This window comes from Uloborus diversus, chromosome 2, assembly GCF_026930045.1.
Source record: "Uloborus diversus isolate 005 chromosome 2, Udiv.v.3.1, whole genome shotgun sequence".
NCBI lineage: Eukaryota > Metazoa > Arthropoda > Arachnida > Araneae > Uloboridae > Uloborus > Uloborus diversus.
In genome coordinates, this window is record NC_072732.1 from 164,780,943 (window position 1) to 164,803,824 (window position 22,882).

General features: G+C 34.1%; 1 protein-coding gene across 2 annotated transcripts in view; it reads right to left on the bottom strand.

Moving 5' to 3' along the window:
* LOC129216120 (uncharacterized) overlaps positions 1-22,882 on the bottom strand; it is an 80,514-nt gene that overhangs the window by 11,998 nt on the left and 45,634 nt on the right. For both annotated transcript variants that reach the window (XM_054850276.1, XM_054850275.1), the window contains 3 exons: positions 10,919-11,072; positions 5,206-5,369; positions 673-820 (listed from right to left, as the gene is read on the bottom strand). In XM_054850276.1, the coding sequence (XP_054706251.1) occupies positions 673-820; positions 5,206-5,369; positions 10,919-11,061 (455 nt within the window). In that variant the 5' untranslated portion in view covers positions 11,062-11,072. The remainder of the gene's footprint in view (positions 1-672; positions 821-5,205; positions 5,370-10,918; positions 11,073-22,882) is intronic.

Genomic DNA, 22,882 nt, shown 5'->3' on the forward strand with positions numbered 1-22,882 from the left:
GCAAAAATGTACGCATGGAAAGAGACAAAAGGTAAAGACTGTGTATGTAGTAATAAAACTGAAGTTTGATTTAAAAAAAAAAAAAAAAGCACTCTGAGGTCCTTAAGGAAGAAAGCCTCCAAAAACTTATATGCAAAAAGAAAAAAAAAATCACAACCGGTGACTAGGAAGCATTAACATTATGAATTATAATGTAGATGAAACCTTAAGTTTAACAAAAAGTGTGGTGGGAATGATCTTGAAAAATGCTATTTTGATACTCCGCAGAAGGTGTTCCTGGAATACCAATTAAAAACTCCATATTGAAAATACACGGCCAACCTTCCCATTACAGTGGGCGGTCATTCCAAGCTCGTCAGCTTGCGAGATAGATTCTCGGTCACGTGATCGGTTGTGACGTAGAAATGTCGCAAAGTAGCATTCTAATCTACTCGAACTTATCTTGCGGCCAGGTTCGAGTAGATTATATACTTTGCGATATTTCTACGTCATAGCCGATCACGTGAGCGAGAATCTCGATCTCGCAAGCTGATGAGCTTGGAATGATGACAGCCATGGTTGGGTGCCACTAACTAGTCATTTACCCTACTTGGATTTATTTTATACTTCGAAATTTTACAGCGTTTAGAAAACCTGTACTGAAATTTATCAAAAAGAATGTGTCACACTTACCAGCAAGCAGTAATCTGTTTTTCTGCTAGCCCTTTGGTTTTTTCTTCAACAAAACGTACAATTGGAAGGTCTGGAATGTGACTTTCCCGAGCACAGCATTGTATGCTCTCCTTATTCTTTATTATGCATTCAGAGTTTTTCAAAAAAGCTGGTAAAATGGCAAAGAAATATAAAGACTTCAATGTAATATCTAATACATACAACATATAAAGAAAATTAAATTATTGATATAAACAAAGATTTGTCTTAATATATGAAAATGTTAGAAGGAAAGCTGCATTTATTTGGTTTTTGTATACAAATTGCAAAATATACCCTCTGCTTTTTTAATTTACATTTAACAAACCGAAACGAAGGTTGCCGTAGAATAAAATATCCCAGGGTGTGAATGAAGGCACGCTCTAACTCAAAAATGTTCCTTATGTTATGTGTTAAAATTTAAGCCTTTTTGGAGAGGAGAAACCCAGATAACTCCATCTAGTGGAAAAAGTGGCGTCAAATGTCTCCGTGCCATTGACATCCGCACCTTAATGGTACTACGTGAAAGACTGTATGCCATGTGGGGTGATCACACTAGGTTTGCTAAAGGCTAAGGTATCAAACGCAGCCCAATTAAGAAGAAAAAAATGTATATATTCATGCATAGCATTTCCACCCACAGTATTTGATCCTGCAATACTTCATAGCCATAGAAAATGTATTTGATAAATATTCTTCTTTTGGTATAGTACAAGGATGGCTAACCCACGGTACGCGTGCCACATTGTGGAGTATTAACAGTGAAGCGCAAAGACGAATTGATTTTTTTAAATTGAAAATAATTATAGGTTTTTCTAGCAGTTTCTGAGGCTATTTAGCATAATTTCAAATTCCTAACGCTGTTTGGCTGCCATTTCTATTTAGAAGAAGATCGAAAAAGGTTCAACTAGTTGTTATTGTGTGTTACCATTTTGACTATTAGTAAAAAAAGTTAACCCTTGCTATTGATTTAGTTCATATTCTGAAGCTTTTCTAGCAACAACGAAAACAATTTTCCGTTTAACTCTTCTTCCGCCATTAAATACTCATTTTCTGTAGCAGACATACAATCTTCAAAAGCAGAATTTTATTTTGAAATTTAATAGAGCCTGCTAATGTTATCCTTTTAAAACAAAGTATTTATACACTGACGGAAAAAATCCCAACAGCAAGAAAAAATTGTTGTAGGGCAATAACATTTGGACAGTGCATTGGTTCAGTAAATATGTTTAATTGTTTAAATTTTCAAAATTTTTCAAGATCATAGATTAATTTAAGCTCATGAAAATGCATTTCAAATGTTAAATGCTGTTACATTAATAGCCGGTGCAACCTCTACAATTTTGAATGCAAACCTGCAGGCCTACCTACATTGTGTCATACATGTATCGAATGACACTTGTGATATGGATATTCATGCTTAATGCCCTTGTCATGTAAATACTGGGACGGCCTGTGCTGACTGTGGATGATGGTGGAGTTGTCGCCCAAGGCTATCCCATACGCAACTGGAGACAGATATGGTATTCTCGCAGGCCAAGGTAACATGTCACTACTCTGTAAAGTGCGTTACGTTGCAACAGCGGTGTGAGGGTGAACGTTATTCGGTTTGAAAACGACCCCTTGAGCGCTGAACCTGAATGGCAATACTACAGGTTGAAATACTAGGCTGACGTTCAAATTTGCAGTCAATGTGTTTGGAATAACTAGGGAAGTGCCCCGCTGTGTCATAGGAAATAGCTCTTCAGGCTATTACTGCAGGTATAGGTCCAGTGAGTCTAGGCCACAGACAGTTTGTTTACAGGCGTACACCAGTTCTCCTTCTGACCAATACACGAAGGCCATCACTGGCACCGAGGCATAGTTTGCTTTCATCAGAAAACACAACGAATCTCCTCTCCGTCTTCCAATGAGCTCTGGCTAGACACATCTGGTGTCGCAAACGGCAATGCTTTGGTGTCAGTGGAATACACGCTAATGGGCGCTCGGCTCGGCGCTGTCCGTGAAGTAACCGATTTTTAATAGTTGTCACCATGGTACCAACTGCAGGTCGAATTTCTGCCGTAGACCCAGTATAATGCCCGACATCCGTACGCGGGATACAGCTGTCTTCCCTCTCGGTACTGCCACGTGGCCGCCCGGAACCTTAACTTCTTGAGACAGTATGGACCAATGCTCCCAACAATCCTGCGCAGTGGAAACATTCCGAGCAAGTCTTTATGCAATATTGCTGAAAGAAAATCCAATCTCGTAGCCCTATTGCACGACCTCAATCAAACTCGGTGAGCTGTTGATAATGGCTTCTTAGTCTTTTTCAAGACATTCTTGTCTAACATCAACTCAATACGTCGAATTTTGCAGAAAAATAACGCTCACGAACTTTACAGCACGCATTTAAAGCAACCCTAATTTAAAAGTTCTGAGTGGCACTATTAGTGCCACATTTATGCGCCAATTGGGAAATTTCAATCGATATGATGTATAAACACGCCTACCGAATTTCATTTATCTAGCACAAGTCTTTCTGGTTGGGAATTTTTTTTCCGCCACTGTACTTAGGAAAGTGAGACAAACAACGTTAGAAGAAGTACAAATTTGTACATTTGCTTCTAACGTTGTTTGTCTTACTTTACTGTTCAGCATAAAGGTATTTATTTATCTTACTGTACTTAGGTTTAAAATTGCACCGAGGCAGTAAATTGCTCTAACGTGGTATACTTAAATCTTTTGAAAACGCCAAATCGTAGAAGTTAGGATTCTACGCAAGATCTGACCGTAAGAAAGTTACAGAAGAAACTTTCGTGGTGGCCACAACACACAAATTCAGCTTCTGAAAAATTTTTAAGTCTCATGCGTAAATTTTTTTCTTCAGATAGCGACACTTTTTGAAAAAAAACGTTGGTCCCCCTGTTCGAGTGATTTGAAAAAAAATCCCGAAAGGTACACAAAATGCACCTCCAGCTCAATCATTCCAACCGAGAACTGTCGTTTCGTGCATTTCTGCCTTAGCACCGGCTATAGGGCGGTAACTTACTGAAAAAATCCCGTAAGGTCTTTCTTTATCTAAAAGTAATAATATCAAAACGTATAAATATCCTTTCGTTGAAACACCTTCCTAGAATTAGGACCAATTTTTTAGCTCATCCTCCTCGCAGAATAATCTCTTTATAAAATAGCATGATTTCTGTTACAAAATCTGTTACAGCAAGCATGAAATATGAAAACTGTTCCATTTACAAGGCGACGCTGAAAAAACATTTCTCGTATTTTGCAATTACAATATCCTCGCCATTACAAACAATTTGTGAGTAAGGACGTTTTTAACGATAAAAAAAATCTACCAACCAGATGATCTAACTGGTATATAGGCCAAATCTTGACACTTTTAAAAAGCATTTCAGTGACACTTTAAGAAAATATAGAATACGGAATACATAGAAGAGTAAAAGTGAACATAAACAGGGGTGTAGCGAGAGGGGGGTGATGGCTTTAAGCCATATTGCCAATCTGAGTATGCTGGTATGTATACATGTTAGAACCGCTATGTACCATCCCCCACGAGAATATTCTGGCTCGTCATGAACTGAGCGGAAAATTCTGACTGCACTAGAGCTCGTAAATATCGAAAGGAGTGAAACTATAGCACTTAGGAATTCCACGAGGATCTCAGTTTTAATTTTGCAAACAAATGCAAGATGAACTGCCTCAATTTTCAAATGGTGACAGTTGGTGTATTTGTCCACAAACTTGCTGAATAGTAGCTATTATATTTCAGCCATCACTATCATACTAACTCTACTTGTCCTTGTAAGCAAATATAATTAAATACATGAAATTGGAAAAAAAATATGCTTTTAAAATTGCAATTCCAAAATTGAAATCAGGATGAGTATTGAAGGGAAAAATCAACAATCAGAAATTGAATACCTTAGTGCATACAGAATACCTTAGTGCATACAAAGTAAAATAAGAAGTAACAACGTCAAATAGCACGAATTGCAGAATGCTACAGACGTATTTCGGGGTTACAAAGAACGACTTCTTCAATGCAAAAGTAATGAGCTTATTGATGAAAATACATCCGAACAAGCCATCAAAAATCGAGTCGAGAGTTTTCAAATTATGTAAAAAAAAAAAAAAAAAGTTAGATGAAAATTCCATACGAAGTGATATACTTCGTATGGTGCAGGTATTTGTAGGAGTTCTTGGAAAGTCAACAAGCTTGTGCTTTACTCAAGTTAAGTAGATGTTTTAAATATTATTCATTTTTTTAAGCCTTAGCATAAAAAGGAAACAGTTTTAATTTAACGCCATTATTAACTTCACATTATGTAGTTTATGAATAAATGTTCTTGGCAAATAGACATCTTAGCATTGGGGGAAAATATTTCGTATTTTAAGTCACGGACAAAAGAAAATTTAGCTTTTCATGGCTTTAAAAGTTGTGTTGGCAATTTACAAAAGTGTGTATCATGAATAAACAATTTCATAAATTCTCTTTTGCATGTAAATTACCTTCTTTTAAGTATCCTGGAGTTCCAGCTCCATTTCCACAAAGCATAAAAAACATGTATTCTGCCATTTCCACGAATATGGGCACTAAATCCTTGTCGGTAGAAGAAAGACAGTCTTTGGAACGCAACATTCCAGCTGTGCAATTATATCCACTAGCAGCTTCTCTGGAGGAGATAAAAGGCTTTTATTACTTATAGGATAAAAATAAAGGGAAACCAAACAGTAATTAATTTCGAACTCGAACCATGTGAATAAGTAATCATGTCATAAATCGGTAGACTGGTGGATTCGGTATTTGTATGAAATGAGACGCAACGCGTTTGTTGATACATTCGTCTTTTGCTGTATTATGTGATGTGTGCTTGATTAGTCATAAGTCTTAATTCGTAGAAACTCGTTCAAGCAGTATTTTTAATAAATACAAAAAAACTTGCACAGTGCAAGTTGTCCTAGCGTACGATAAGAATAAACATATTAAACGTTAGGATTTTTTTTCCTTTTGATCTTTAAATAAATAAATAAAAAGTAAGGGAAATAAACACGATAAAATACAATCGGGTTGTTTCCCATTTTTACTTCCTTTTACAAAAAAGGAAGTATTGTATTCGCGAAAAAAGTTTCACTCAAAAATCGGCCTTAATTTCCAATTTGATCGCCCCCGGATGAATATTGATTTTTTTTTTCAACCCGACCACACGAGAATAGGGTAGACCGACCAGTGAATGAACAGCGCGTCATTTTTTTAAAAAAAATAAGCTTCCAAAAATTTTTTCTGAATAAATTCACTACAAAAGCGTTCTTTATTGATATTTTAAGCTATCTGACACCTGATTGGTTACTTTTGATACGTATTTTTATCCTGCAAAAAAATTGAAATTTTTACTGCCGTGAATCGTTCTTTCTCTATTCAAAATAACAAGGCTGGTTTCGTGCTAACAACTATTTTGATACATATTATTTTTATCGATAAATTTTATTTTTTAACTCTACGAAATAAAAATTAAGTATACATATTTAAGCTATGGATTTAAATTGTTTCAGTCAATGTAGAGTGCATAGATTTTCAGGTAGAGGGGTGTTCAGTCACTGGGTACGAAAAATTGCGAAAGCCCAGTGAATGAACAATGGCAAAATTTCTTTTGATTTAAAAAGAAATTTGAAGTTTCTTTGAGATATTTTCATTTTCGTACTTTTTTGTAATGCAGATAGTTTTATATGCTTATTTATGTATTTCATTATATATTTTATAATTTCTTCATTTTTGTCTTTGTAAATAATGCACTTTTTATTGAGATTTATCTTTTATCTGTCTATATATCTATCTGTATATTAACCTACCTACCTACATCTATCTTTCTATATCTTTATCTCTCTTGATAGACAGGTAGATAGAGAGATAGAGAAATAGAAATATATATACAAAAAGAGAGAACAGATAGATATGTATGTATGCATGTTTGTATATAGATAGAGGAGGATATAGAGACAGATATATAAAAAAATAAGAGGTAAATAGATATATAGGTAGATAAATGTAGAGATAGAATAGGTAGATAGTTTTTTTGATAAAGAGATAGGTAGTGGTTAATAGATAGGTAGATAGACTAATATAGAGATAGATAGCAAGGTAGAGAGACTGATATAGAGATAGATAGTAGGTAGATATATAGACAGGTAGATAGACCGATAGATATAGATTGGTGGATAGATGTAGATAGATTGATTGATTAGGATAATAAATTGGTAGATAGTTAGGTAGATAGACAGATATATAGATATATAGATAGATAAGTAAATAAATAGATAAGTAGAAAGATAGATAGATAAGTAGATAGATATATAGATAAGTAGATAAGATCGGTAAATAGATTGATAGACAGATAAATTTATAGATAGATATTGATAGTTATATAAATAAATAGATAGATAAATAGATATAGATAGAATTATATAGATAGATCTCAAGGAAACTTAGTTTCTTTTTGAATCAAAATTTATCATGTTCATTCACTGGACCAATTTGTGTTCATTTACTGGTTCGAGGTGTTCATTCACTGGGTCGTTGTCATTTTTTCTTTCGACACCTAAAAAAGTTGGAAGCGATACCATTCAAGTTCTCGCGATTTTTTAGAGATATTTACATAGATCAATTAAAATGTTTTAGCTATCACGATCTGTATAGTATAGAATTAAAAATTACTAGGAATTTTTAAAAAATAAAATTGTGCTTAACTGTTCATTCACTGGTCGGTCTACCCTACATGCCTAAGAACTTATAGACACCTGTAGAATCCATTTTGACGACCCCCGAGTTAATTACAACGAGTTTTCTCTTGACGTCCGTATATACGTATGTATGTGTGTAATCATGAATGGTATGTCTTGAAAGTTGAAATTCGGTACGTAGACTCCAAGTGGGTCTAGTTGTGCACCTTCTCTTTTGGTTGCATTCAGATGTTCCAAAGGGGGTCTCTTACATTATTTTGGGGTAAAATCATTGTTAATTTCAATGTAAACTCAAGTGGTGCTACAATTTGGCAAGCACTTGGCAATGTATTGCCAAGCTTTTGGTCGCCAAGTTTTGTCGCCAACTTGGCGACAAATTTGACCCTTTTTTAAAATCTGGTTTTAATTTGGCCATATTTAAAGAGTTAACTATTGAATCACATTAAAATTGCCAATATTGCGAAAATTTATCTGTATAAAACGTTTTCTTTGCTTCTGTTCGCAACAAACTTAGGGTGAAAATATTTAAAGTGTTTCTTCGCTCATTCCGAGGCTTTAAATTGGAGTAAAAGGAAGTCATGTGATGCATACATCAGCACGTTTAAAATTATTTTTTCCGGAAATAGCATTGTCGAAAACATGCGATGAGGTAATTTTTTTTTCTCAATTTTGACTTTCTTCTCTTTAAATTTTTTTAAAAGACGTACAGTTTTTCATTTTTGCTGCTAACGACCAAGTGAACACGTCGCTAGGGTTACCAGAATAAAGTTTCGAGGCATTGCCAAACTTCGCCAAATGTATATTTTTTTACTAACAATTTTCGTGCCGCAAAAATTGCTCGGAGTGAAAAATTACCAAAAGGCGGCATCTTGCCAGAAAAGAAAACCGCGCTCTCCTATTCAAGATGGCTTTCTTCACTTGTAACGTCACATCGTCAAACATTTTGGTTTAGAATTTTGAGATTTAAAAAAATAATAATAATAATAATTAAATGTTGGAAAAATAAGTGTTTTCTGGCTCCATCTTTTTTTTTTTTTTTTTGCTCTTTCTATCAATTTTCAGTGACTAAAAGTAGCGCTTTTGACTGAAGGAAACACCCCTATTGTTTTGAAACCAAGTAAAAAGAAAAGTGGAATAAATCCATGTCTGCCTATCCATGGATTGTATGAAATGGGCAAGTGCCCAGTTAAGACGAGTCTGTCTGAATGAGGAAAAAAAGTAAAAATTAGATGCTCGTGTTCCGCTCATTTGAATGAGATTCTGCTTAATTTAGAGGCTAACATGCATCTGCGAAAGCTGACAGCCCTGAAAACTAATAGATGCGTCCATTTGCGCCTGTAAACCGGATGTTCGCCTTCCAATACAATCCTTGTTCAGACAGTGAGCATTTAGCGAGAATTGAAATTCCGTTGCTTGAGTTTAGCCTTGCATTGAAATGAATAAATGCCACTCAGACGATTTTTTTAAGCCATTATCTCGCTGGTTCTTCTTTTTAAATTTTTTTTCAGTTGCAAGAAACGGTTGAACAGACATGATGTGTGAAAAGTTGTTTCTTTTTCAATATGTTATAATTGCTTCATTAGAGACCAGCACAGTTTCGCATTATATAGTCTATCACCGCAGCTGCACAGGTAATAATTATTTTGAAGAATTTTCATTGGTTAACTTCCTTTATACTTTTTTGTTTTATAACTTCTGATATTCAGTTTACTGAACTCATGAAGAGTGATTTAAAAAAATGGGATCATTTAAGCACTCATGTAATCGGAATAAATGTTATACTTCTAAAACTCAAAATCACTAGAGCTAAAATGTTAGGATAGTGGGATTCCTACTAAAATGTCACTGATCTCGAAAATATTCCGGGCTGAAGATTCATGCCGGTAGAGAATTCGAAAACCCTTGGTGAAAATTTAAAATCCCCCTCCCTTAAAAAATGTGTACCATAATTATTTAAAATCTCTAAACGTAGGCTCATTTCTACGTTCCACTTGATTAAATATTTTCATTTTTAAATAAATATACATTTGTATTTTTAAAGAATTTTTTGTTTGGGAAGAAATATTATTTTAAATAAATATATTTACGTAATTTAATATTTTTTATGGATAAAAAAACATGGTAGAGAGAGAGGGGGGGGGGGCGAACTTAAGGATGAGTTAAATTTTTCCATGAACCGAGGACTAAACTTTCATCTAGTCCAGCATTTTAATGTATTGAAAAATTTTAAGAATATGTTCCTGCGTCTGTTAACGAAGTAGATCCTGTGTTAACATAACTGTTCCAATTCCGAAGAAAGCAATAGTTTTCTACTGTATTTTGCAGTGTTTTATTTATGTAAACTAGTACGTAGTTAACAATATTTGTTTAAACTAGACATTTTTTTCATCTTACAAAGCCATCGGAAAGCTAAAGAAATAATAATATAGATTGAAATAATTTATTTGAAGCATAAGAATTTCATTTATCTAAGTTGACTTTATTGGTGTACTTAAAAGTCGTGAAAGAAATGAAAACAAGTTGCTAACAAGTTGCATTCATTGTCTAAAAATGTCTGGAATTAATGACACAAATTCACGTTATTTAAAATGCATCAAAAACCATAGCTTTCTATTTCTGACTGTGGCGCGTTTAATGTTTCTTAAAATTCAATATTTAAAATTCCTAAGAGTTTCTCTAACAACATCAACCAGTAACAGCAGCAGAAACTTTTTTATATTTGTTGGAGAGTAATTACTGACCTCACACACAAGTGGTGTACTCAATTGTAGCCAGAAAATAGTAAAATATTGAGTTACTGATATTATCAAGTTCATTTGCAATCAGGGTTTTCCGATTTTTTAAACCCTGGAAGAAACAATGAAAATAACCGATTCTTTGTTTTATTTATTTTATTTCTTTACTTTGTTTATATACATCCGTCTAAATAGCTCAAAAAGTTCAAAGCTTTTCGTTTCAAACAAAGATATATAGTGGACTTTTTTTGCCAAATTCATTCGCAAAATCGCTGGCTTGGTGAAAGCTTTTGTCGTTAAGTCCCTGTAAATTTTGCTTAAGAATTAATGAATTCTGTAAAAACCGTTTCTCAACTAACACAATTTTAACGTAAGATAAACAACTTGTAGTTTTGAAAACGTGGGTTTAAAGCGATGACAAAATGTGATTGCCACAAAACTACTACAGCTTCATCCAGAACGAAGGGAACCCACTTTCCTGTTTGTCAGCTTAGATTCAGCGAGAAAATCTATTTTTCCGTGGGAAAAACTACGAATTATTTCCTCCTTTCTCGTATGTGGGGGATAAAGGTGAAGAAAGTTGATTTGGGTTGAGATAACGATTAGTGGCGTTGTGGCAATCTAATAATACCTCCTCTTTCAATTCAAAAATTAATGAGTTCATTCAAGGTCAAGCATTCTTTTACCAGAGTCACACTATGCCTAGCTAATATGAAACACGTTACTATCTAGAGTAGTGAAACAGTTCTCACTCGCATAACTGATCTAATTCTTCTGCTTTAGCTGTAAATGGTAATGATGTGAGCCTGAGGAAAGTTTGAAGTTTCGCCATGCAATCATCAATGTCAGTTTTTTCACAGGACACGACTTCTTGTGGCGCCTTAGCACGTTCCATTATTACAGGACCTGAAATGAAAAAGGTAAAATGACTTTTTTATGTTTTTGATTTTTGTTTGTTTAATATAATATGATGTAATAGCTTGGAAAATAACTTAGATATGGGAAATCGGTTTGCTGCAGTGAACTAACTGGATGGATCATCCTAGGTACATACGGAGGGGAGAACGAAAATCTTTACTAATAATAAAGCTGAAAGTCTCTGTCTGTCAAGATCTCTCTCTGTCTGGATCTCTGTCTGTCAGGATCTCTGTGACGCGCATAGCGCCTAGACTGTTCGGCCGATTTTTATGAAATTTGGCACAAAGTTACTTTGTAGCTTGGGGGTGTGCACATCTAGGCGATTTTTCGAAAATTCGATGGGGTTTTATTTCTATTCCAATTTAGGAACAAACTTATCATAAGATGGACGAGGAAAATACGAAATGATCATAACGTGGAACCTTAACATAAGTACAAGTCAATTGGCGAGAAAATAGGCGAATTAAAAGACCTTTTAATTTTTCTATTACTGGCAAAGCCATGCGGGTACCACTAGTAAGTCAATAAAACGGTATTTTTCGTCCTACGCGGGTTCGAACTTACAACCTAAGCATTATTAGCAGGACGCTCTAACCAACTGAGACAATGGCCCTGTATTTTGGGATGCCATGCATAGAAGTACAGTCGACTCCCGGTACAACGCGATCCGACTTACGCGAAATTGCTATAACGCGAGTTTTTCACGAGTAACGAATTTTAGAGCAAACCCGAATTTTTCGCCCACAACATGAATTTTTTTAGATGGAAGTATCAGCTTCGTTATTGGCTACTAAATATTGATTTCGTGAATGTTATTACGTCCCTTTGAGCATCACTGACAGTCAAAGTTCCCACGCCAAACTAGTCTAGTGCATCAAATAACCATAATGGCACCTTAGTGTCACCTTCATCTAAAGTTTGAAAATATGAAGAAAAAGTTTCTGATAAAAAAATTAAAAAAGGCAAAGACTCTCGATATGCTTGAACAATTACAAAACGTCGAAGATAGCGCGACAATAAGTATGAGTGAATCTTCCATATGTACAATTAAAAGTCAAAACAAAAAGATGTCCGTGAAAGTTTAGAACTTAGTTTCAATATTGAAGCTTGCAGAGCAGTCTCGCAAATTAAAAATTATGAAAATGGAAGCTAAGCGCGTTCTTGCATTGTGGATTAATATAAAGATCAGGTAGAGGAGATGTAGCCTCAAATTGAAACGTTTTAAATAAAAAGTGAAGCGTAATTAAAAATGTATTATATGAGAATAACGATCTGATCTTGGAGCATAAATCATCACTAGTAACCTCATTTTTAAAATTATTTCAGTCATTAATTTTGTGCATCTTAAGTATTTCATGTTGAATAACAGTTTATTTTTTAAATACAGTAAAAGTTCAGTTCTTTGTGGAAGAAACTGTATTGGTTAAGGAATGCTTTAGAGCAGTTTGATGGGTGTTTATAAGTGCCTAAAAGTATTTGGTATGCTTAAAAAATTTGTATGCATATATTTTTCCACAACGCGAAATTTCAACTTACGCGAGGAGTTTTGGAACGCATCCCTCGCGTAAGTCGGGACTCGACTGTAATGCGTAATAAAAAACAGAATAGTTTTTTTTATATAAAATAGCCAGAATGATTTTTTTCTCCATTTTTCGCCGAAAGCAAAAAATTTAAAAAAAAAAAAGTATTAAAGAAGGTACGGTGCTGTCACAAAGAAAATAATTTTTGAGAAATAATTTGTTATAAATTTATTTAAAACAAATGCTAGATTATTAGTAAGTAGCGAAGGATAACACCAAGTTAAAGTACGGAACTAACGTCATATACCCCACCCTTGGCGACTTTTTTCTGTTGGCGCCAAGAAAACTATGTATGACGACATGTCATACATCGTTCTCAGCGATGGTTTTTTAGCGCCAACAGGAAAAATTCAGATAAAAAAAAAACATGATCAAAGCACTTCAGAACACAATATATATAAAAACAACATAATCACAGCAAAAAAACATCGCGAATATTTGCTTCAAAAATACCAGAAACTAGAAAGTTTTTGTACACAAAGGACAATTACTAATAGATATTTAAAATGCTCAAATTACTATCACAGCTCACCAAAGAAATATGTACCAATAGAAATAAAAGCTATTTTCCAACATGCATTTCATCGAACAAAAAGTTCTTATACTCTACTAAAAAAGAGCAAAGCGATTCAAAATGCTATGCTTAAAGCAGAAAACATCCCCAAAATATAACTTTCAGCCAAAGAAAAAAAGCTTAGCTATTCAAATTTCGATGTATGAAAAGTAAAAATATCTCGACATAACTTCCCAAACATAAACAATAAAAAATACCATACATTAATTTGCTATCCAAAAATGTTTTCAAAATACCTACTAAAAATATCTACCATATTTTACATAAAATAACACCTTTATATTTTTATAAAATGCTAGAGTCAACTTATTTTCAGAAATTCAGCACCTAAAGCCCTCGTTTCCTAGAAAGAAAGCGCCAATCTTCGGCGTCGCTTCTCGTCGAGGGGAAAACTTGATTCTTCTGCGCATGCGCGCCCGAGCTATATCGCCGTCGCGAATCGCCACGCCGCACATACGGGTATTTGTTCAATCTACGCGGCCAAAATTATTTTATGATTTATATCAACTCCAAATGAAAAAACAAAACAAAAAAAGATGTCTCATTCATAACTATATATTACTGTTAAAAATAAAATTTTAAAACAATATGATCATCTTTTTATAATTTTATTATTGACATAATTATAGTATAACTACAAAATTAATTTATGTTACATTAGTATAATTAAAAAATTAGTTGATGTTACATTAGTATAACTATAAAATTAGTTATATTTTTTATCATTCCTCGGTCTCCGAGGATTCGGAATCGGGCATCGCCGCAGGCATTAGCCAAGCTAATGTTTCTGGCAAAAAACTGTTCAGTTTTCTTCTTTTTACCATTCTCATGCTGCTTAGAAGAGGGTCTGAAGTAAGAAGACGATTAAAAATGTCTCTATTGCATTATTCTCTATAAAATTTTCTTGCAAAGTCTTGCCTGTACGCCCTGAAATGTTTACTTCGGGCCCCCGCGGCCTCTTCCGAAAGTTGCCCTATCAGCAACAATGCGTTTTTTTATCAGAACTGCTCCATGGATAAGAATTTTATGCATCGTTGGTGTCATTGGATGCCAAGGATATAAATTCGACGTGTAAGCGAGCAGTTTCTAAAGCATATATCGTATTCTTCAGAGTCAATTAAAGGCCCGCTCGAGATAGTTTCTAGTATGACCTTTAATCTGTATATTAAATCATAACTGATACCCGTAATTTCTGAAGTCAGTTTAGGGTCTTCAAGGAATCTCCTGCTCGTGTTCCCGTTATTGGTATTTTCGAAATTAGCCTTTGGTACGTCCACTAACAAACCAGTTTCTTTTCAAAACTTGGCCTGTATTTCCAATTTTCTATATTTTTCCATCTTTTTTTCCGCTTCGGTTTTCCTCTGACGGTACCTTTTACCTTGCAACTTTTGCGAGGTGGAGAATACTTTCGAAAATCCAAATTCTAGCATGTAATACTGAAAGCCCAAACTCTGTAGTCTCAGAGCTAATTTGTTTTGCAACATTCAATCGATTGAATTCAGTTGAAGTTGCGTTGCATATGTAGCATCGACTTGTGGATTTTGTGCCAGTTGCAGCGTTACACGCCTTGCCATCTTTTATGGACATGATGAAGACATGACTCACTAAAAATTTCTTCTCATTCAAGTTCACTTCTGTTTCTGTTGCATATAGTGACTTTTTTGAATTTTCTATGTAACTAATTTCTTCTTCCGTAACATCAATGGTCTCTTTGACGAAGCGAAATCTTATAGGACGGCATAAACGAGGAGAAGAAGGTGTTGGATTTTGCCATAATATCCTTTCGCGTTCCTTGCCACAAACTAGCCGCAAGGGAACGAAGCAGCTCTGAAATATATTCGCGTCTGAGTCATCATCAATTTCAAATTATTGTTTAAATTGGGACTGGTGAGAGCCATCACATCGCCATTTGCAAATAATTTTCAGACTTTCTCGCTCGTGTTCATTTAATCTTGTTAAAATTTCTTCCAAACTGTTACATAAACGTATAACAGTATGATCAATCAAAGGTTGTAAATCGCATTCGGCACTGGTGGATGTTATTTTGCACGATTCTGTAGGTGGGTAACACTCTTCTTTCGCTTTCTGTAAAAGGGTGTAACAAGGAAAAAACTTCTTATTAGTATTTCTTATAACTTCATATTGTTGACGAGTTAAATCGGCTTCAACAAACATTGACAATGCTTCTAATGGCGTAAGACGAGACTTTTTCTCCTTTCTTGATTCAGAAGATGATCTTTTGTACTTTGTTGCTCGTGTTGGAGTGCTTGTGATGTCTTTGAGTATATCAAAAGCATCTCATTTACCACTTTTCCGCAACTCAACTTGGGCAGCATGTAAGATGATGTCTCTTTCCACAGTAGACCTTACATCCTGAGTCTTCCTCCTTTTGGTCCTTTCACTTGACTTTTGAAATAACTTTTGTGGTCGGCCTGGTCGACTTTGTTTAAGCACAGGAATTTCAAACGTTCCTTTTAGCCATGAATGACTCTATTTTAGAAATATGTCTTCCTTTTTATGAATTTTTGACCACCGTGTTTTGATTTGTGATTTAAATGCCGCAAAATTGCGTTTCAAGCTCTCAGTTTGGTTTTCTGTATAATTTTCACTCAAAAGAAGTTCTTCTCTTAGAAAACTTATTTTTTGTTCAAAATTAGGCAAATTTAGTTTTTGAATGCGATCGTATAAGTACTTACGGGTTACAATTCTTATTAGAAATGACGTTCCAATAGTGATCTCTGAAGTGAACTGAAGAGGAACCTTGCTAAACGCAAACCAAAACTGTAAACTGAAACGCGAACTTTCAAATCCAAACCAAAACTTTTTCATTTTTGTTCCGCGTTCGCGTCCATATTGTAAAACAGTCAGTCTCTCTCGAACCACCGTAGTGTGTAGACATGTGATGAAACGTTAGCTAATAAATGTATTTAATTTCTTTATTAGTTAAATTATTGAGCAGTGACTACATAAAGCATGTAATAATGACAACACTACACAATTAAAGGAAATATAAAATGATTATAGAGAGAAGGCCCAACGTGAACAACAGATGAACAAATGAAGGTAAGCTCTTTGCTTATCTATTATCATCTTGTTTTATTTAAATTGATTTCATATAAATGGATAATTATTATTAGAATGGCCTACCGAGTCATAACAGATTATGAGACTGAAGCGCTCTTTCGCTCGGATCTCATTTAAAGGCAAAAGTTAATTAATACATTTGAATTAAATTATTATAATATCCAAGCATATCTAATAAAGGTCAGAAAAACGGTATAATTAAAATGGCTTCTTCTTCAAAAGAAAGCTTTACAATTGATAAATTAAATCAAAATAATTATGCCGTGTGGAAATTCAAAGCTGAAATGCTTCTCATTAAAGAAGATTTGTATGACCATATAATCGGTAATCCACCGAACCCTCTAACTGAAGCTTGGACTAAAAAAGATCAAAAAGCAAGAGCGTTAATAAATTTATCCATTGATGATAAACAAATAGTTCACGTAAAAAATGAAGTCACTGCTCGAAGTACTTGGGAGGCATTAAAAAAGATCCACGAACGATCTAATTTATCAAGCAAACTATATTTGCTATATTTGCTGAGAAAATTATACAGCATAAAATTAGAAGAGGGCGGTAATATGAATAACCATATTATTAAAATTCTTGAGATCACTGATAAGCTCAAAGCTATTGGTGAAGATATCAAAGATTCCCATTTATCTGCTCTCTTATTATGCTCCTTACCCCCAAGTTATGATACATTAATTACAGCATTGGAAGCACGGCCAGAAGAAGAATTAAACTCAAATTTTATACAGGGTAAATTAACAGACGAATATAACAAAAGAATTGAAAATTCCACTTCAATTAATGAAAGCGCTTACAAAGCAAACAATACAAATAAAAAGAAAAATTATTCAAAACGTGAGAATAAAAAATTCTGTACATATTGTCACAAGAAAAATCACGAGAAATTTGAGTGCTGGCATTTAAAAAAGAAACAAAGTAACTATCTGACAAATAACACCAAAAGCAATGAAAAATTCCTAAATAATTCATCGCTCTGTTTCGAGACGAATAGAATTCCGAAATCAAACGCATATAGTGAAGCGAGTTCCGATGACCCACTTTCAAAAGGAGAAAGATATAAAACCTCAAGTAGGGATCTGGCTTATCTCTCCTCAGACAAGATCCAGAGGTACAGTGTTTTGGTAGATTCAGCTTGCAGCTCGCATATATTTAATGACAAGCGTTTATTTACTGAAATGAATAATGATCACAGCTCGGTAACAGTCGCGAATGGTGAATCATTAAGCTCCTATGGGATTGGAAGCGTCAAACTTAAAACGAGGATTTCGGATGGGAACACTTGTAACATAACACTTAAAGATGTTTTATACGTTCCAGATCTTGAAACTAATTTAATGTCAGTAAGCAAAGCAACATTGAATGGTTGCACTGTAACGTTTGAAAAGGATCGTTGCAAATTAACATATGAAGGGGAAACTTTTCTGGAAGGAAAATTAAAGCAAAATCTTTATGAAGTAATATTAGATAATTCTAAAGATGAATGTTTTGCTAACCTAACTCATCAGTGCAATAAGAAAAATTGCATTGAACTTTGGCACAAGAGATTAGGACACAAAAACTACAATTCAATTAAAGAATTAGCATCGAAGAAACTTGCAACGGGATTAGAATTAGAAAATTGTGCACACAATTTTTCATGTGAGACTTGCATCAAATCAAAATTAACAGATGCACCTTACCCTAAGCAAACACATCATAAATCAAAACAAATTCTCGAGTTAATTCATTCTGATTTATCAGGTCCATTTAAGACACCAACTATTGGAGGAAAAATATATTTTCTTACTTTCATAGACGACTTTAGTAGGTTTACAATCATATACTTACTATCTAAAACGAGCGAAGTGCTGACAAAATTAAAGGAATATATCGCTATGACTAAAAATAAATTTGGGCGGATTTTACAAACTTTAAGATCAGACAATGGTGGAGAATATATAAATCAAGAGATTGAAAATTTCTTAAAAGAAAAAGGTATTCAGCATCAATTAACTGTACCATATTGCTCTTCTCAAAATGGGGGGTAGCAGAGAGAAAAAACCGAAGTTTAGTTGAAATGACTCGGTGTTTACTGTCCCAAGCAAATTTACCTCAGAAATTTTGGGGTGAAGCAATAAACACTGCCACCTACCTTCAAAATCGGCTCCTCACAAAAGCTAAAGAAAAAACTCCCTATGAACTGTGGACAAATAATAAACCCGATCTATCCAATATAAAAATATTTGGATGTAAAGCGTATGCGTATATTAATAAAACTAAGCGAGGAAAGCTAGATAACACAGCTATTCAAGGTATTTTTGTGGGATATGATAACAGATGTAAAGGATACAGAATTTATGCTGAAGGAAAAAATGTAATCAAAGCTCGCACTGTGAAATTTATTGAAAATGAAAATTCAAATATGAAAATCAAAGATCATTCAAGCCTTGATTTACTTGAAGATAATGAAAACACTGCTGCAGGAAAATGTACAAAAGCAGAGGAAAGTTCTGGAGAAATAAAAATCAATATACAAGAAGATAACGAGAATTCAGATGATGAAGAAACAACTGAGCAACCGCGAAGATCAGGAAGAAAAAATAAAGGAATACCTCCTGACAGATTTGCTTACACTACAAATGTAAAAAAAAATAACAGAACCGAAAAACTGGAAAGAGTTAGAAGATATTAAAAACCCATATGAAAAGGCAAAATGGCTTGAAGCTATAGAAGATGAAATAAAATCCATTAACAAAAATAACACTTGGGAATTAGTTAATCCTCCCCAAGGGAAGAAAATAATTGGATGCAAGTGGGTTTTTAAAGCAAAATACAACTCTAAAGGAATTGTAGAAAAGTTTCGCGTACGACTTGTTGCTCAAGGTTTTTCACAGAAGTTTGGACAGGATTTTGATCAAACTTTTGCACCAACTGTTGCATACACAACAATAAGAACTTTCCTAATCAACGCAGTACACAAAAATCTGAAAATAAACCATGTAGATGTGAAAACAGCATTTCTTCACGGAGAATTGAAAGAAGAAGTTTACATGCGTCAGCCGGAAGGGTATGTAAAACCAGGCGAAGAAAATAAAGTTTATAAATTGAATAAGGCCATATATGGTTTGAGACAAGCTGCCCGAGCTTGGAATTTGAAAATTGCTGATTTCTTACTAAAACTAGGTTTTGTGCAGAGTAACACTGATAAATGTCTTTTTAAATGTTCAAAAAGTAATAATACAGTGTACATTATTGTATATGTAGATGATATACTGATAGCAGGAGAAGAAAAAGACATAAGTAACATAATTGAAGAACTGGAAAAGGAATTTGAGATAAAAAACTTAGGTTTCGTAAATCATTACCTAGGAATAAATATAAGAATAACAAAAGAGGGAAACATGATGTTAGATCAAAGAAACAAAATACAAGAAATAATAGAAAAATTTGATCTTGAAAATGCAAAACCTTGCGATACACCAATGGAACCGGGTTACCTAAAACTAAATGATGAAGAGAATTTACTCCCGGATAATAAAAAATATCGACAAGCAGTAGGAACACTGTTATACATAGCAACAGTCACTAGACCTGACATATCTGCCTCTGTAAACATCCTCAGCCGAAGGAATGAAAAACCCAGACAGAAGGATTGGGAAGCAGTTAAGAGAGTTATAAGATACTTAAAAACAACTAAAGAATACAAGTTGATTATAAAGAAAGAGATGAATCCAATCTTAATAACCTATGCCGATGCAGACTGGGCTGGAGACATATCTGACAGAAAATCTACCAGTGGAAATCTCTTTAAACTTGGTAACTTTCCTATTCAATGGATCACCAAGAAACAAAATTCAGTCGCTCTTTCATCAGCTGAGGCTGAATATATTTCAGCAGCTAATGCAGCACAAGAAACAATATGGATAATTAGTCTTTTAAAAGATTTGGATTTACCACAAGAACTACCAATAGTTATGATGGAAGACAATCAATCCTGCATAAAAATGATTCAAAGTGACAAGTATCACGCTAAAACGAAGCACATTGATATAAAGTACCAGAACATCAAACATCTGAAGGAAACCGGAATAATTGACTTAGAATATTGTCCAGGCAAGGAAATGACTGCAGATATCTTAACCAAACCTTTACCTAAGCCTGACTTTACCAGACATAGAAACAACCTGCAAATAATGACTTCAGAGATCAAGCAGGGGTATTAGAAATGACGTTCCAATAGTGATCTCTGAAGTGAACTGAAGAGGAACCTTGCTAAACGCAAACCAAAACTGTAAACTGAAACGCGAACTTTCAAATCCAAACCAAAACTTTTTCATTTTTGTTCCGCGTTCGCGTCCATATTGTAAAACAGTCAGTCTCTCTCGAACCACCGTAGTGTGTAGACATGTGATGTAACGTTAGCTAATAAATGTATTTAATTTCTTTATTAGTTAAATTATTGAGCAGTGACTACATAAAGCATGTAATAATGACAACACTACACAATTAAAGGAAATATAAAATGATTATAGAGAGAAGGCCCAACGTGAACAACAGATGAACAAATGAAGGTAAGCTCTTTGCTTATCTATTATCATCTTGTTTTATTTAAATTGATTTCATATAAATGGATAATTATTATTAGAATGGCCTACCGAGTCATAACAATTCTCACCCCTGAGATGCCTTGGGAACCTACAACCAAAATACAGTCTTGAAAATTGCTTTAAATATAAATAAGTATTTTTGGTTGTTTTGAGCAAAAACATTCAAAATATGTATACAATCCTTATCCGCGCTTTTCCGCGGCTAATTGCTTGATTATTTGTTACTAAGACCTTTAAATTTTTCAACTAATAACGATTTATAGCATGATCTAACTTGATTCGTGTTTGAAATGTCCAATTAAACAAAAATAATAGCCAAAAAGTGTAACTCTTGAAATACTTAATTTCAATTTAATAATTATCAAAAATAAAGAGAATCCAAATTAATCTTAACAATAATTACCTGCTGTATTTGCGAAAAGTAGGTAAAGTAATGAATAATCGTTGACAAAGTTGGGAGTTTGTCATGGAACAATGCCGATGACTGACTCATGTACCGATTGCGACGATCAAATTTCGACTGAATGGCGCATAGACAAGAGGAGGGAGGGGCGGGGTAATGTTTTCACACCTGTCCTATAGAGACTCAACTATTTTTTTTTGTAACCATTTAACATTCTGTAAAATTGACTTTTGGCGGCGTAGATTGATCAAATACCCGTATGTGCGCCGGAATCAACTTGACTTTGATTTCAGCGTCAAGCGTAAGCCCAACGCCATTTAAACTTTCTCTTATATCGCATTAGAAAAAGTTAAAACATTAATGATTGATTTTTCACTTAGCATTCCACCCAAGTCATTTATTATTTTTTTAATGAAAACTAAATAGGATGAATTATTTTAAAGTTGAAATAAAATATAGGGAAAAATAACAAATAAAACTTTAAAAATATTTTACCCGTCTTAAAACTCACGAGTTCAGATGTTTTATGTTTATTTTTAAAAGAGATAAAATATTTTAGGGGTGTTTCATTTAGTACATTGTAGTTATTTTAAAATTGAATAAAATGTCAGTTACCACATTAAGTCAGTCAGTTACCAAGGAATTTTCTGTGTTCCCAATGCAAATTTCAAACTCTACTTATTCAGTTTTAACATACTCTTAATGTAGGCAGAGAGTATGAACTTTTTTAAGTTTCCACTAAAAATTTTCATGCTCAGTGGAATGCTTTTTTACGGTTACTGACTGACTTTTTTATGGTTACTGACACTGTAACTTACTGAAAATACAGTGTTACAAATGATAAAGTAATTATCCTAAATAATCCTTTACACTTGATTATTTTTGAGCCTTATTGATCATTCGTAATCAAATTAATTTTTTCCGGGACGTGGAGGTAAACGGGCCGGGACGCTAGGATTTTGACTGAAAACCGGGATTAACCCGGTCAAACCGGGACGTCTGGCAAGCCTACCTATTAACCAAAATATTATATTCTCCCTCTGTTTCACGATCTGCAAAAAGGAGACAAAATTTTTTCCGAGGAAGTACGTCATTAAATGATATTAGTTCTTCATTTTCTTGCTCCTCCTGCAGCAATGCTGTATAATGAGAAGTTTTTTAGTTGCAAAATCCATAGCTCGTCTACGTCTCGATTTGTTTCAGTTTTGCAACGCAACTGCTCTCCCTGGAAAAAAAAAAAAAAAAAAAAAAAAAAAAAACTCGTTCAGATATTCCGCGCGCGATTGGTGTTGCCTAGGAATCCACTTTGGCGTAGCTGCTCGTTGCTCTTCAACTCGTCGCACGTTGGCGATGGGCGCGTGTACGCGACCTAGGAAACCATTGTTTAAAGGAGGCACGTTTACAGAATATGCCTAAATAGTTCTTGGCATCGATAATAATTAACTTCTAGAATGAAATAACTGCACTTGTTTTGTAAAATAAATTTACATGCAGTAAATATAAAGTTAAAAACTACAAGAAACTCTCAAGATCTTGTAAAAGCATAAAGAATTTCGGAA